This window comes from Chelonia mydas, chromosome 18, assembly GCF_015237465.2.
Source record: "Chelonia mydas isolate rCheMyd1 chromosome 18, rCheMyd1.pri.v2, whole genome shotgun sequence".
In the NCBI taxonomy this organism is placed as follows: domain Eukaryota; kingdom Metazoa; phylum Chordata; order Testudines; family Cheloniidae; genus Chelonia; species Chelonia mydas.
In genome coordinates this window covers 12,294,795-12,311,061 of record NC_051258.2, presented here as the reverse complement: position 1 = coordinate 12,311,061, position 16,267 = coordinate 12,294,795, and the positions used below count along the sequence as shown (strand labels likewise).

The 16,267-nt window shown below is 42.7% G+C and overlaps 1 protein-coding gene across 2 annotated transcripts; it reads left to right on the top strand.

Annotated features, from left to right (window-relative positions):
* The first annotated feature begins 2,540 nt into the window (after positions 1-2,540).
* Positions 2,541-12,235, top strand: CENPS (centromere protein S). 2 transcript variants are annotated; one of them, XM_037881087.2, is made up of 5 exons: positions 2,541-2,685; positions 4,525-4,648; positions 6,079-6,112; positions 10,195-10,261; positions 11,528-12,235. In XM_037881087.2, exons 1-5 carry the CDS (start codon positions 2,638-2,640, stop codon positions 11,684-11,686), a joined length of 432 nt encoding a protein of 143 aa, XP_037737015.1. In that variant the 5' UTR covers positions 2,541-2,637; the 3' UTR covers positions 11,687-12,235. The 2 variants fall into 2 exon arrangements, with proteins under 2 accessions (XP_037737015.1, XP_043387708.1); XM_043531773.1 differs by lacking the exon at positions 2,541-2,685 and adding an exon at positions 3,169-3,310.
* Positions 12,236-16,267: the final 4,032 nt, after the last annotated feature.

Sequence of the window (16,267 nt, the reverse complement as noted above, 5' to 3'; positions counted from 1 at the left end):
GGTTCTTAAATTGCTCTGCGGATCACTTCCTTGTGCTCCAGCTATTTATCTAGGTTCTTTTATGGCACCCATCACTATAGTTTGATGACTCATCTGCTGTTGCTTCTGTCACAGTGATGAAACATCTTCTAGCGGTGATACTTCCTGCTAGTGTGTAGCCAGGACTTGCTGTAGATTTTTGCAGAGGCTTCCTTGACCAACTACATATTTCTCTGCAACCTGCATGGCTGTGGCTACTTCATGTCTTTCTTTGCCTTGTGTTTCTTAGGTGTAAATCCAATCAGGATCAAATTTACAGGAGACACCAGATCAGAGGGTGTAGCAAGTGTCCATTCCTAGCCCTGTGTCCCTCACTTCCCCTCCTAATTAAACCCAACCTCCCCACCAAATAAATAAACACACAAACATGGAACTAACATGGTTTGCAGCCATCATATTGTTCGCTCTACTTGTGTTATACCTCTTCCCACACTATGTATGTCTTGTCTATTTAGACTCTTTGGGACACAATAGGGCACCACTCTTGATTGGCTGTTAAGCACTATCATAATAAACATGTTAAATAATAATACTGTTACCTAGAGGCAAAGGGATTCATAGACTCATAGGGTTAGAAGAGACCGCAAGCGTCATCTCATCTCACCACCTGCCAAGATACTGTATATAGGATTTGTGTCTATCATTTCATAACCACTGTTAGATTGAGATACAACAATATATCCCAGAGGTGGGCAAACTACAGCCCGGGAGCCACATCCGGCCCTCCGGATGTTTTATTCTGGTTCTCAAGCTCCCGCCAGAGAGCGGGGTTGGGGGCTTGCGCCGCTCCACGTGGCTCCTGGAAGCAGAAGCATGTCCCATCTCCGGCTCCTAAGCATAGGGGCAGCCAGGGGGCTCCGCACACTGCCCTCGCCCCAATCGCTGCCCCTGCAGCTCCCATTGGCTGGGAACCACACCCAATGGGAGCTGAAGGAGTGGTGCCTGCGGACGGGGCAGCACACAGAGCTGCCTGGCCACGCCGCTGTGTAGGAGCCGGAGACGGGATGTGCCGCTGCTTTTGGGAGCTGCTTCAGGTAAGCACCCCCGAGAGCCTCCACCCCTGACCCCCTCCCGTGGCCCAAACCCCCTGCCCAAGCCCTGATCCCCCTCCTGCCCTCCGAACCCCTCGGTCCCAGCCCAGAGCACCCTCCTGCACCCCCAACCCCTCATGCCCAGCGCCATCCCAGAGCCTGTACCCTCAGCCAGAGCCCTCACCGCACCCCAACCCCCAATTTCATGAGCATTCAAGGTCCGCTATACAATTTCCATACCCAGATGTGGCCCTCAGGCCAAAAGGTTTGCCCACCCCGATATATCCCATTCCTAATCCAATCAGTCTCTAGTATTTGACAGAGCTGTATATTTCTAGTTTAGAAATTAGATACATTATTTCAGCACCAACAATTTTAAAAAATATTTATAAACTTCCATAGTACAATTACTTGCATTTTTACCTGAGCACATGGTGTTTACATAAGTATCTCAGATGAACTGCCATCACAAATAAATGTCCTCAGCTCGCAGACGGCCAATGTGATGTGACAGATAGAGCCATGTCTCACATCGTAGCTAAGCATGGCAACGTTGCTGTCAAATTTTTCAATCTGATGAACACCAGAAAACTCAAAGGGTTTACAGTTGAAAACTGCTGCTTTTGGCTTGTTTTTGGGGTTGTAATTTAGGGTTGTCAATTTTGTATTCCTGGAGGTTTCATCACATGACAATCTTTAATTAAAGATTAATCTTTAATTCCTGGAGACTCCAGGACAATCCTGAAGAGTTGTAATTTCTGATTTTACGTATGTTGAACATTATTGCTAGAAGTTCTATGCATCTCAGGACAAGATTAAGGCATGGCTCTTCCTGGTGCTACAGCATTATACCCTTTATGCTTTCTTAAAATGAATATTAAGGAGTAAGAGGACAATAATTCATGATGTGAAATTAACAAAATTTATTGTATAGGAAAATGACGACATCTAGTGGCTAGTTAAGGTGTATCTGAATCAAGACAGTTTTACAGTGGAAAAAGAGGGGGAGACAAACATGGAAAGACCCTGGCAATGGAAATGGCTAAAGGCTGAACGGATTCGATGAAAAGGGGGGGACAGAACAGAAATATGCAGCATAATAAATGGGGCAGAGAAGGTAAATTGAGTGCTCCTTTTTCCTCTGTCAATATAAGAACGAGGTGACACTCAATGAAACGGTTACAAGCAACCACTATAAAACTGAATTATTTTGATGCAGCTGAATGAACCTGAGGGATTGACTGCCATTGGCTATTATTGAGGCCAAGCGCCCTGTAGATATTTTAAAGGCTCAGACAGCCAGAGAGAGGCCTAGAGGACTTTTTACAAAAATGTTTCCTATGCTCCCTTCTCTTCCCCTTCCCATCCGCCCCCTATAGCTCCATGGCCCGGCTCCCCCTCTGCTCCCCACACCCCATCCCTCCCCCCTCAGCTCCCCTCCCACCTTTCTCCTCCACGCCGGGTCAGCGCCGTATCCCGCCCGCGGGCGGCCCCGCCCCCCGTGGGCGCTGGGCGGGAGATTTGGGCTCCGCCGGTGGCGCTCGCGCGAGAGCAGGCCGGGCGCGCCATGGAGCCGGAGGGAGAGCGGGAGCGCGAGCGCCTCTTACACACCCAGGTACAGGGTGAGGTGACGCCCCCCCCCCGGCCCCGTCCTGGGGGCGCCAGGCCGCCTCTCGCTGTCAGGAGCGGAGGGGAATGGCCACCCCTCTCTTTTATCCCGTCTCTTCCCCCCCACACCCCCGTATATACACAGCCCCTGAGGGTGCTGTCCCTTCCCCCAGTCACCCTGGCGCGCTCCTGCCTCCCCTCCTCGCCCAAACCCCTTGGGATAGGAGCCCCCCGCCCCCATTTCCCATCACTTCGGGGTGGCCTCTCCCAGCTCATTCCTTGGGTCATGTTCCTCCACACCCAACTGCCCTAAGTCTGCTCCCTCTCCCTAACTATTCCCCCCCCCCCCGCCCCACAACCTGCTTTTAGGAATAGCTCTGTCTGTTTTTCCCCTCCCCATCCATCCCCATGGATGCTGTTCCCACCCCTGTTTAGAGAATGGAGATCCCCGGCGGAGGGTATTTAATATGGGGGGAGGATTCCCATTTGTGCCTTTGAAAATCTCTGTGCTCTATAAAGTGTCATTAATCCCCTTCTAGAGCTATGGTGTCCCCTCCAGTTCTTTCCCACCCACTTCCACTGCGGGATATTGCTTTTCTATCGTCTTCCCATGTGTTTCTATGCTGGACTGGGTATGTCCAATAATGTTATGCCAGTATCTGAATTGATACATGACTAGCCTCTTTTGTGCTATAATGCAGTAAATGGTTCTATGTTATATAATTCACAGAATATTTCTGGAAGACCCTAAACCTAAATCAAGTTGCTAAATTGTCAGTTTCGTAATGGAAGAATCAAATTAGAGTCAAATTGTCCAAAGGAAACAAAAAAAGTCCAGCATTTAAATATGAGTACATCTCAACAATATGAGAAGGCCTCAGAGCACCAAAGATGCTGTCCTTTAATTTATGTTTTTAATATTTTTATTGTTATTTTTCTGGCTCTCTCCCACAAAATTAAGTTGTGGATATTGGACAGAGTATACATCTCCAATCAAATCTTGATTCTTCAGCCACTTGCCACCTGCTGCAGTGCTTAGTACTGAGGGTAATCTCATAGATTCTTCAGAGTAGCAAGCTCTACATAAGCATATAAGGCCCAGAGCCTCAGAGGTATTTAGGCTCCTAACATCAATTGAAATAACTGAAAGTTAGGAGCCTAAATACCTTTGAGGATCTAGGCCTAAGTATTTGTCAGATGGATCAGGCCCTAAGGACGTCCTTCTGAAGTTAATGGGAGATAAAGATGCTAAGCATCTCCTTGGATCAGGCCCATAAATAGGATTTACTTTTGTATACACACGCACAGTACAAATGAGATCAATTGTACAAAGGTGGTCTGAGCTCACTGTAAACTTAAAAAAAAAAAAAAGTGTTGGTTTCAAACCTAAGTAAACAGAAACTATTGTAGGTAATTTGTAATGGAAAAGCAAAGGGCAAGGTGTCATTGATGCTGTGATTTGATCGAACATTCATTACTTGAATATTTTAATAATAAATATTAATAATTTGTTTTAAAGTCTTTGATATTCTTAAGGGACATAGACCTTTCCCAATATATTTTATGTTGACTCTGTTGTCCTTTCCCATCTTGTTTTTTTCCAATTTAATTTAGACTGTAACCCTTAAGGGTAAGGGAATCCATTTTTGTCTGTATTTTAAAGCATCATACCAACTTATGGCACTACACACTTCATAAATGTGCTGTCGCAATAATTTTGTTCTGTATTGTTAAACAATGATGTATGTTTTATCTTTTCAGTCAGTGAATGTTTCTTTATAATTTACTTGAGAGGTGGTGTATTGGTATGTAAAGTCAACTGTGTAATTGTTTTGGATTGTTTCAGAGGCTAAAGGCTGCAGTTCACTACACTGTTGGTTGTCTGTGCCAAGAAGTTGCAGAAGACAAAGGCATTCAGTTCAGCAAACAAACCATTGCAGCTATTTCAGAGATCACCTTCAGGCAATGTGGTATGTCCATACATATCTATATTTGTACACAGGAACAATCAGTGGAGATTAAGTGCTTTTTAAAAAATAGAACTGGAATTAGACTGTGTCTTGGGTCACTTTTAAAGAGTACAAGAAATATTAACTTTATTTTCCTGGCATGAAGGGGTACTTAACACAAGGTTTATGAAACCTCAGATATGGTCTCATCTATGCAAGAAAATGGCCCACATTAAGAAACTGGTCTCAAGAGTGTATATTGATAATGGTTCCAGATAACATGGTTGTTTTGGCTGATGCCTGATAGTGCAAAGCAGAGAGAGCCTTTTCGGACTGCAGGGTTGAGGCTTGCCTTTCTTATTGTATGTGCAGCTATTCAGTCTCTTGAAATAGTGTTTTCTGCACTTCATTTTTTTTTCTTTCTTTTTTTTTTTTTTTGTAAATTGAAAATGCTTCAGGTGGTTCTGCATGATAACTGCTATATAAACTCTTGGGCCATCTGAGGAGCTTATGCTTGCTTAGCATTTCTCTGACCTGGGTTTACTTACCAAGTCAGCTTATTGTTCATTTCTCCCCTTAACTAGAAATTATCATGTATAATGGTCCAGAAGCCTTCACTGCTATTTTATATCTAGTCTTTGAAATAAATAAATGCAATGAATGGAATGTGGTTTTTTGTTTGTTTGTTTTAAAACAAGGCCATGTGGCTACTTTGTATGCACGGTACTTCTTGTAACAGTTGGGTATTAGCCCCAAAAGGTGTCATTTTCTCCCCAGGTACAACTTCTGCCATAGAGCCACAATGTGGACTGGGCCTCTCCAGCCGTGTCACATGAAATCATAATAATGTTTAGCACTGATAGAGGTTTATAAACATTAATCCCTTGAGATTAGCGAGAGGTGTTTGGCAAATGTAGATGGCTTAAGGGTCTAATATTCAAGTTTGTAATACTTGAACTCATGGGACCACAGTTTCAAATTCTAGCAGAATAACGCAACCCATCATACTTCCAAGGTAGATAAGTTGAGTATAATGCTGTTTGTGTCTTTCAGACCGAGGCCTTAAAAATGTGAGGTCCTTTTTGCTCTGCATGGATGTAAAAGGTTCCAGGGCAATGTCTGTAAGAGCAGAAGTTTATTGTTATTATATAATCATACACAGAAACTTGCCCTGGTGTCCCTATCCAAAAATATCCATCACCTCCCCGCACCGTTGTGCATCATATTTTACACTGCTGTTTGCATAGGTGCTGCCCTTTATATCTAAGGATGGTGACCTTACAAGCAACAATGCTAAATGTATTTTCTGAAATGCTTTGAGTCAAATAGTGTTTTGTACATGAGACATTATTGGCCACAATAATTGCTATAGAAATGAAATAGATTTAATCTTGTTGACTTTAGGAAGTGTTTTAACTGTATGAAATGTATTTTTAAAATTTTTCTTTCAGAAAATTTTGCAAAAGACCTTGAAATGTTCGCAAGGTAGGTACTGCAAGAACACTTAATCCTTAGAAAGTCTTGGTTTTTTGCTCTCACTTGGTGATATATTTGGATACAGAATGACCTCTCTTTCCTTTTCCCCCTATCCCATTGTATTTGAGAGCGCCTGTACTTTCTGCATTTTTCAAGGGGCCCAGCCTGCTTTTCATTTGGTGGGTGATTGTGAGGTTAGGTAACAGATACTGAAGCCATTCTGAATTAGAATGTAGCTTTTATTCAGTGCTCAGTGTTTGGTTGGGGTCAAGAGTGTCATATTTTTTTCATCTGAGTGGACTGTCTGTATTGGTAATGTTGATTCAAAACTGTCAGGGCATTTTCCAAAGTTTGCTGAGTGCTTGACTCAGAAACTGTTTAATGGATGTGAGTAGTGTCTTAAGGACTCTGGATAGTACTGTGGCTTGTGTTTCCCCCTCCTATCCGTTGGTCTCAGAATTGCTTTGTCAGTTTGTACCAAGGAAGGAAAAAAACATACACAATACCAAATAAATAAATTACCTAGAGAATTATAAAGCCCTTGTATTGAAACTTGCTTCTTGAGTGTAGTCTTGTGTGTGAATTGTGTTCTTTCTAATGTAATTGCATGCAGATGTCTGGATAAATACAGCACAGTAACCACAGTCAGAGATTATCATTTTGCTGTGCTTGTTAGCATTAGTCGTGCTTCTTGAAGAACGGATTAATAGTAGTTGGTTTTACACTTGTAAAACTTCTGTTGTGTGATGTGCCTGTGATTTGTGCTCATCTGTTCAATTAGAACTGTGAGTAACAGAAAATTATTGTTATTGAAAGTTTTTATGAAACCACTTGAATGACTGAGGACTGTAGAGGCTGAAGCTTTGCAGTGTACCAACAAGTCAGGTTTGATGCCAACAGTCCTTCCTCCCCATTGTATTATTTCTGTATGCAAAAACCCTGTGGATTTAAAATCTCTATTTTGGGTCATCTGTGTATTTGCTTTAAATGGATGGGTATCTAACTCTACTCTTATAACATAAAGTGCCCAAGCATCCTTGTATCTCTGCTCTCTCAACATCCCTTCATTTATTGCCACTCCTCCGCTTGTACAAAGCCCTACTGCTAAAATTGCCTTCCTTTCCCAGCTCTTGGGACTGTGTCATTCCCCTCTTTGAATCCCACATCTTTGAAATCAAGTTCAAGCTTGTTGTCCCCTCCATCAAGACCCTGCACAACTTCACCCCATCTACATCTTTACTCTCATTGCTCTTCCAAGGCTTCTTTCCTAAACACCCCCTGCAGCCTCCTCACTCTTGTCTTACACCTTGTTCTGTGCTACTTGGGACATCTCTTTCAGAATTGCTTTCTCCTGGCCTCTCTTTCCTCTCAAGAGGCCTTCCCCTCCCAGTGTTACATCATCTGCCTGTGTGGCTGCCTGCCAGCACATTTCTTCCTCTGGGTCACTGGAAGGGTTTATTTTTTTTCAAGTGATAGCTTTAAATCAGTGTCTTTAGATGACAGGGAAATGCATTATCATCTAAATGAGTGGGACTAGATGACTCACAAGCTCTGAACGCTTAGCAGTATGGGGGTGTCTTATCCGGCTGAACTAGAGAGCTTAAAGTGGTGCTGGGGATTCAGTAGGTGGCACTCTGCGTCAAAACTGACCCAGGAACCTAAGATGGTGTAAGAGGGAGCTGCGTTGTTTGAGGTGCCAATTTTCAGTTATTCACAGATATTAAGGTCAGAAGGGACCATTATGATCATCTAGTCTGACCTCCTGCACAACACAGGCCACAGAATCTTACCCACCCACTCCTATGAAAAACCTCTCACCTATGTCTGAGCTACTGAAGTCCTCAAATCGTGGTTTAAAGACTTCAAGGAGCGGAGAATCCTCCAGCAAGTGACCCATGCCCCACCCTGAGCATATGGGCAAGATTCACCAGCCAGATACCCAGGAAAGAATTTTCTGTGGTAACTTAGATCCCACCCTATCTAACATCCCATCGGGCCTATTTACCATTTAAAGATCAATTAATTGCCAAAATCATGTTCTATATAGGTTCTTCTATTGCCATCATCACTGTAGAATCTGAGCACCTTCCATTAAACCATTAAGATGTGTGACTAACATCTGTCATGTGTGGTTCATTTTCTCTCTAATTCTCTTCCTAGAGAGGAAATTATGTGTAATGTTTGGGTAGATTTTTTTTTTTTTTTTGCTACTCTGTTTGTGGTAGAGAAGGCTAGCTGAAGAAATGTGCCTTGCACTTGAAGTGGATGGTGGTGAGTGTAACAGGATGGGATGTCTATGTCAGATTATGAACTTATTTCATACTATGTGTGGAAATATTGGGCGCTGTGACTGCACAATCCTGGAAATGCTCACTGCCTGGGAAAGATGTTTAATATCTCATTGAAGGACTGAAAAGCCATCAAGACTGCGATCTAAGGCTGCCGATTTTGATTGTCTCAACTACTGGCACACCCCCATGGAACAGTAGTCTCTCTACATAGGGGCCCACAAGAAAGGGGCAAAGTTGACTCCCGGGTCAGGAGCTTCTCAGTGCGAGTATGTGGCAGAGAGATGGAGGTGCTATTTAAGAGCAAGGTCCTTCTCTGTGCAGGGGGGCCGACTGTCACAGTGTGTAACAAAGAAATGCAGGAAGAGTGAGATCAGATGATGGGAGGGTGTGTCTCAGGACTTTTTGTTGTTTTCCAGGATCTGGGACTCTCGAGTGCCTTAAGATAAAAGTTTCTGTGGTTAAGAACTTCCTTTCTGAATCTGTGTTCCTTGCTTTCCTACTATGTTGTCTCCGAAGGGAGTAAACTGAAAGCCAAAATTCCCACAGGAACTCTCAGGGTGCATGTGTGAGTGACTGGGAGGCTTAGGAAATCTAAGCCACTGGTTTCAGGGTCTAGGCAGCTGTATTACAGCATCCCACATCCCAAGGAAGGATGTCAGCAGGTCACACCCCTAAACTCAGACCTATAGACCCAGAGTTAGAAATAGTGACTAGCTAGGACCCAGACATAGGCAACTGGAAATGGTAGAAAATGTTTCTCATAGATGCTGTTTTGTGAGAGCTTAGCATCAGCGAGGACTCAAGAGCCCTCCTAAACAATGGACTGAATTGTCCAGTTATGGGTTGTGTACCTTCAACCAAAGGAGACTGCACCATAACTGCAAATTCCTCAAAGTGTTTTCCTCTTCCCACCAGCATCACCTTAGTCTTGCTTGGGTTCAGCTTGAACCAGCTTCTGTTCGTCCATGAGCTGATTTAATCAAAGCCCTGGGCCATCTTAGCAGTGGTGGTACAGTCACATGTGGTGAAGGAGAAGTAGAGCCATGTGTCGTCTGCGTATTGCTGGTGCAGGAGTCTGTCATCTTACCAATTCTCATAATGGCTAATAGGTGAATAGGACTGGCGACATAATTGATCCTTGTGGAATTCTGCACGTGAGGGGTCTGGTTCAGAGGTACAGTTTTCCATCACTATTTTTTGGATATGTTCCTCAAGGAAGGACTTTAAAACCATTTTAACATGTTCCATGGACACTGCCACCTTTTTCAGGTGGGGACATGGGAGTTTATCTCAAGAACAGCAGAGCTTTAGGAGACTGCTTGGGTTCAAACAACTGTGGCTTAGAGCAGGATCTGTGAGTCCGGACCACTTGGGTTTGTTCCCAATTCTGAAATTGATTCACTATGTGAGTTTTAGACAAGTGGCTTGAACGCTTGATGCCTGTTTTCCTCATCAATTTAACTTGTAAGATCTTGTGTGGCAGGGACTGTTTCTTTTTAAGTCTTCTGTGAAATGCTTAGCACCCTAAGGGGTGTTGCAAAATTGGGATAATATCCATATTTGTAAAGAGCGTTGAGACCCTTGGATAAAAAGAAAGGTGCTGTCTAAATATCACTTATTATCATAAATAAGAGTGGCTGGGGACTCTTGCTGATCTATCTCATTCTAAGATGGTCAGATACAGGTGAGAGAGCCCATGGTTAGGTGTACAGACCTTTTTACTTAGTGTTTTTTAACACCCCTTTGCTACAGATCTCAGCAAACATACTGCAAACTGGTTGTTTTTTTAATTTCATGCAGGCATGGAAAACGAACTGTAATCAATTCAGAAGATGTGAAGCTTTTGGCCAGGAGGAGCAACTCTTTGGTGAGATTAACACCTTTCCCTCCCTCCATTTTATTCCTAATAAATTACACGAGTATTCCCAAGAGCATCTGCATAAAAACAGGTGGTGAAATTATTAACACCTGCTTTTAAATTATAACCCAGAAAAAGATATGGATAGTGGTGTGGCAAGACCAATCTCCCAACCAGCGTCCTTGGTGATCAGTTTGATTTTTTTTGTATCCTGCTCTAGTTTTTGACATTTCTTCCTCAGTATAGTAGCACAGATCTGATTACAGCTGGAGCAGCAGCCGTGTTCTAGATACAGCAAAGTTGCTGAGGCTCCTGGTGCAGAACTAACCTCCAGTGAACATGTTACAATATCTTCAGACTTAGAAAGAGATTCTTTTGTTTTTTCTGTCATGTTTTTGAGTTTCGGGTCAGGGAAATCTCATCAAAGCTGCTAAATGACCTAACACATCAGTAAAGTGGAGATTATTCTTCCCAGATTTCTGTAAATATTCTGTCATATGATGGCCTATATGAGATCCGATGTGCATTCCACATAATTTAGCTGTTACATGTAACAGCTATCCTGGTAAGCATCTAAACGTCATCAGGAAGAGAACATAAATCCTGCACATTGGAACAAGTATTTATTAAGCACCAACATTGTGTTTGGCACTGCACAGAAACCAGAGTCCTTGTTCTGAGGAGTTTACTATCTAAACAGATACTTCTGTGCAACCTTGTACACTTCTCTGCAAACGTGCCTCAGCTGCTAATTTTAGCCTTATCTGGGTAATTTTTTCTTTCCATGTGGGACATGTGACACAAGCCCATCTCAGAAGAATTGGTGAGGACTGGAGCTTTATTTTATATCCTAACTACCAGATGCAGTATAACTTAATTGGATGTGGAGTGTCTGTGAGGAGAAACAAGATTATTGTGCTGTCTCCATACTGGAACCACAACTGTGCTAGCTACAAATCTGTGTAAACATAGCTGTTACTAACTATGTGCTAGTAAGGGAACAGGGTACAGCATCGAAGACAAGGCACTGATCCAGCACTGGGATCTCAGTTCTCTAGGATGTTTCTACAGAAAATCCAAATAAAAATGAAGGTTTTATTCAAAAAATAGGACAGCTGGTGCCTGACCCTACTGGTGAGTGGAATGTTTCTGTCTGTAGATAGGAAGTTGGCCAGCTTTTTTTCCTTAGGGTGCGTGAACAGGCAGATCACTGATTAATTCTCTGTTGTTAGCTAATCCCCAGCAGATGACTGATTAATAATTCTCTGTTGTTAGCTAAGGTATATCACCCAGAAGAGTGAAGAGCTTGCATTGAATAATCTGGAACAAAAGGAGAGGAAGAAAAAGAAGTCCAGCGCAGCAAAAGGAAGACAAACCTCTGATGAGCAGGTGGAGGCTGCTATGGCTGAGAGTGAGGATTCCAACATGGCATGATCTTCCTCTCAAACCACTTCTTTGCTTGCAATCTGCTTTGAAACATGGAGCAGTAAGGATCCAATACTATCCTAGGGAAACAACTGCAGCCTATTTGTATGGGAACTCCATTGGGAGTTGCCTTTGTGGGATAGCTACAGCATTGAGTCCTTAGGTTTTAGGTGAACACGATTAATGTTTTAGTTCCATCTGCAAAAACAGGCATCAACACCAAAAGCTTTTTAGAGGTCATCAAAGGAAGGCTTACAAAGACAAGTATTGCCATATTTTCATGTTTTTCTATTTATATTTCCCAAAAGAGAATTTATTATTAAGTGCTTGAAACTCTAAAGCAAGGTATCCTTTGCCTAGCCACGTAAAAGAATCTAGAGTGTGAAGGGCGCTTTCTGGCAATCCTCCATGTCATTTGTGGTTGGCTTCTTCAAATTGCCAGTCTGAATTGTGATACTCCACACTTGTTGGTTGCTACTTTGTTGAAGTGTATAAACATTTTTCAGCCATAACTTATGCTTGTCGTTGTTTTTGGCTATTAAAGTAGATTTTCCTGCATCATTTTCCCAAGTGAAATTACTTGTGTGCAACACTCTTATTTTAATTAGAATGAACAAGCTGTACTTCAAGCCCTTGTGTTGAGATGAAACAGGAGATACTGACAACATATCCTAAGATTAGTTCATCTCCTCTGCTGCTGCCAGACCTTCTGGCTAAAGTCAAATGTAGCATTGGATTACTATTGGATGTGTCCTCAACCTTCTTTACTGGTGGACCTATGATGCAGGGTCATTTCTAAATAATTATTCTGATTCTAATATATAGGGGGATGAGACTGGCCTCTTTAGTAGCTTCTTTTTTGCCCTTTCCTGAACTTAGACTTATCTTGTGCCGCTCAGTCATGCTGAGCTGTCCCAGTTAGCACTCTGCCTTATGGACTTTCTCAGCTCAATGAACCTGTGTCTATTTGAACATGTGATGCAGTTGCAAAAAAGATTAATATCATTCTGGGGCATGTTAAGATGAATGTCATATATAAGACCTGGGAGGTAATTGTCCCATTCTGCTTACCCCTGGTGAGGCCTCAGCTGGATAACTTGTCTAATTCTGCGTGCCACACTCTGTGCCCCTCTGCTCTAGCTAAGACTGAGTGTGGAGCTTCCACACAAGTTTTGTTCCTCAAAGGTCCCTACAGTCCCCAGTGAACTTTGAAATAGCAGCTTTGAAATAGCAGCTCTTCTGAGCTTCAGTGCTGCTTCCAAAGCAACCAGCAGGGGATCGCTATCTAGCTGAGTGTGACACCTCCATAGCATTGTCACCTTCAGAGGGGCTGGGAAATGGGGGTTATGTCTGAAAATTAAACTGGAGTCTCTGGAGTCATGATGGTGCAGAGCACTACCCACTACACCAGCCAACCAGATCAGAAATATTTGGAATTCTAAAACATGTGGCTGACTGGGCTGATTATGACCCCAAAACCCTGGTGTTATATCCTTAAGAACATTTGTGCCATTGACGTTGTTCAGTCTTTTCGTCTTTTGGGCCCTCATGCTACTCCATGTGATATTTAATTTATTCACTTTTTTAATCAGATTACTTATTTAGCCATTGTGGGGAAGAGGCTATAAAATAAAGTCCAGAGAAGTATCTAATGTTGAGGTTGATCTGCCTTTTGATACTGTCTGCTCCACAGAATTTCTGGTGCTGTGTGAATTTGATCCTATATGAGCTGTGGAAGGCTTCAGCTGTTGAATTTTTGGGTGGAACTGACTCCATGAGGAGTGAGTCTCTTTAAACTACTATTTCAGACTGCACTCAGCATGGAGTTGTCTTTAACTGCTTCTTAGCATTATGGCAACTGAGACAGTGTTGCCAACACCTGTGATAGATGGTGTTTTTCATAAAACCTGAGTTCCTGGAGTGAAGTGATTTCATAAGAATCTCTGCTTTCATTTAAAAAAAAAAAAGTTTCTAGCTCTCATAGTTGTGGAAAAAAGCTTGAAAATATGACTAAGTGTACCCTAAAGGCTCAGAAACTAGAAGGCAAATAAAAAGAACCCCAAATCTATTTTTAAAAAATAAACATGACTCATGATTTTTGAAGTTTCAGGGTTGGCAAGACTGCAGAGACAGGATAATATTTTTAGAATTAGGATCTAAAAGTAGCATAGCAAAGACTATTGATTAGAGAAGGGGCTTCAGAATCAGGATTTCTAAAATCCATTCCCAGTTCTGATATTGTCTTGCCATGTGATGCTGTGCAACTTTTTTCAGCTTTAGTTTTACCATCTCTAGAAAGGGGATGATCATCTGTCATTATAGGAATGAGCACAGAATTTAAGAGCCAGGAATGACTGAGTATTATTTCCTTCCCTAATATTACTCTCCCCTGTCTACATTAAAGAATTAACTTGGGGGAAGGTGGAGGGAGGAGAATAGACCCATGCTGATTAGTGTTCTGAACTATTCCACACTAGCACTCCTCTAAACAGTTTCAGTGGCAGTGTTCTCTGGGTACATCTCCCACAGTTCCTGGCAAGGCCCACAGAAGAAACAGATTCTGAAAAAGCTGTAGTGCCCTGTGTGACAGTAGGTGGAAGACTACGGGTACTATTTTAGTGCCATCCACACTAGCGCTTACATTGTGCAGATTAAACTGGTGTTTAGTTCTGCTGAAGGCAAGCCTAATCAAAACAGCTATATTTAATAGGCATGTAAACCATTGGGAGGACTAGTGTGGACATTAAACATGTTGGGGGTCCAGTCGTAGCACAGACATTTTCTCTACTGTAGATAAAGCCCTAGAGGCCCTGGGTCCCCAGAATATACCCCTCTTATAATGACCTGGGAGGGAAAAATAATTCATTCTACACAGCTGCCCTCCCTGCAAACTCCTGCACTCTGGGCCGACTGATGCTTCCTCGAGGCAGAAGGTTAACCCATTCCTTGCCAACTGCTGGACAGAGCCTATACACCTCATGACTGGTGGCAGCTATTTAGTTAATATTGGTAAATCTCTTTCAAATGCAAAGTATACGATTTAAATATGTTGGATACATTCACAAACCAAAAGACCAGTATGCCTTCAGTTCTGTCTTCTAGCTCCAAATTATTGCTAGGACTCCTTAATCCAAATTATACTCAGTCTGTCAAAGGTTCCAACTATTGCTGTGTTGGGGTGTAGGAAAGAAATTGAGTGAGCCTCATATGCTCCCCCAAAGAACTTCAGGCAGATCCAAACTGCATCCTTCCCCCTTTAGATGCTCTCGGTGGATCCCTAGCATTTCAAGATTTCATTCCAGCTGCCTGTTAACATCTTCTTCAAAGAACTGTTGTGATGCTACTGCTCACTTCTGTGAAGGGAATGGAAGCCTTTGAAAGTGATACAGCTACACTTCACAGCACTAAGAGAAAAAACACCTCAGTTGTTTAATTGTAAGTGATCTCAAACTTGTTTTAAACAAAGCAAGGCTTCTCTGACAGACCCTCCAGCAGAGCTGTATCCATTCCCAAGGTTTCTGCTCCCTTTGAAGATGGTTGATGTTAGGGGGCTTATTCCTTCACCCACTTACTTCCCTGGTCCTTCTCGCATGAACAGAGAGCAACAATACCCGAAGTCCAAAGGTGCAAACAATTCGATGTTTATTGGAGTGAACTTCCAGCAAGCATGATTCCAGTTTCCTTCCTTAGTATCCTCCTTCCCAGCTCTGACACCACAGAGCCTTACACCTGTGTCCCTGTTCCCATTCCTGCCCTTAGCCAAACATGGTTCCAATTTCCCCACCCCCATTCCCTGTTCCCATTTCCCCCACTCACACCCCCTCACTTCCTGATTGACTGCAGAGTATATAGTAAAACTTGAATTCTGCTTAGCTATACCTTAACCAATCATTTTCCTGAAATTTAACTAACCAATCCTAACATATTGTAACATGATTATGTAACCAATTATATCCCACCACCTTAATTAGTTTACACCCAGCAAAATTAATTATACAGCAGACAGAAACAATCACAGAACCAGACAGATTATACAGACAAACAATAGCAGAGTGGGAACTATAATGACAAAACAATACAGAAGTGAGGATTTCACATCCCAGCTATTGATAAGTGAGTTCTTGCCAGACAGGATGCTATCAAACTAAGTTTCCTTTTACATTTTCTAGGCACTTCCCTTTCTCTGGAGGTGATAGGTATTATCAGGACAGGATTGTATTCCTAACAGCCCAATAGCACCTTCTTTCAATGTAACTAGTTTGGAATGTGAGGATTTGACCGGTCGCTTCCCAGTTTATGGCTGCCTCTGTTGCTTAGCCAAAGGCCTTAGCCTAAGAACAGGGCCTCAGACTGTCACAGTACGTAGAAGGCCCTTACACCGGCAGGCAGTGATTTTGATTCTTTTATATCTCTATAACTAGCCAAGTGATAAGAATACATCTAAATTCTTAGAGTACAGGCCTTTACAGACAGGCCTAAATATCTATATCCTAACAGTTGAGTCTGCAGCCATGGTCCTAGAAGACAAACCACCATTGAGGCTAGGTGGGCAACTCAGGACATGTCACTCCATGAGGATATTCAGCCAGG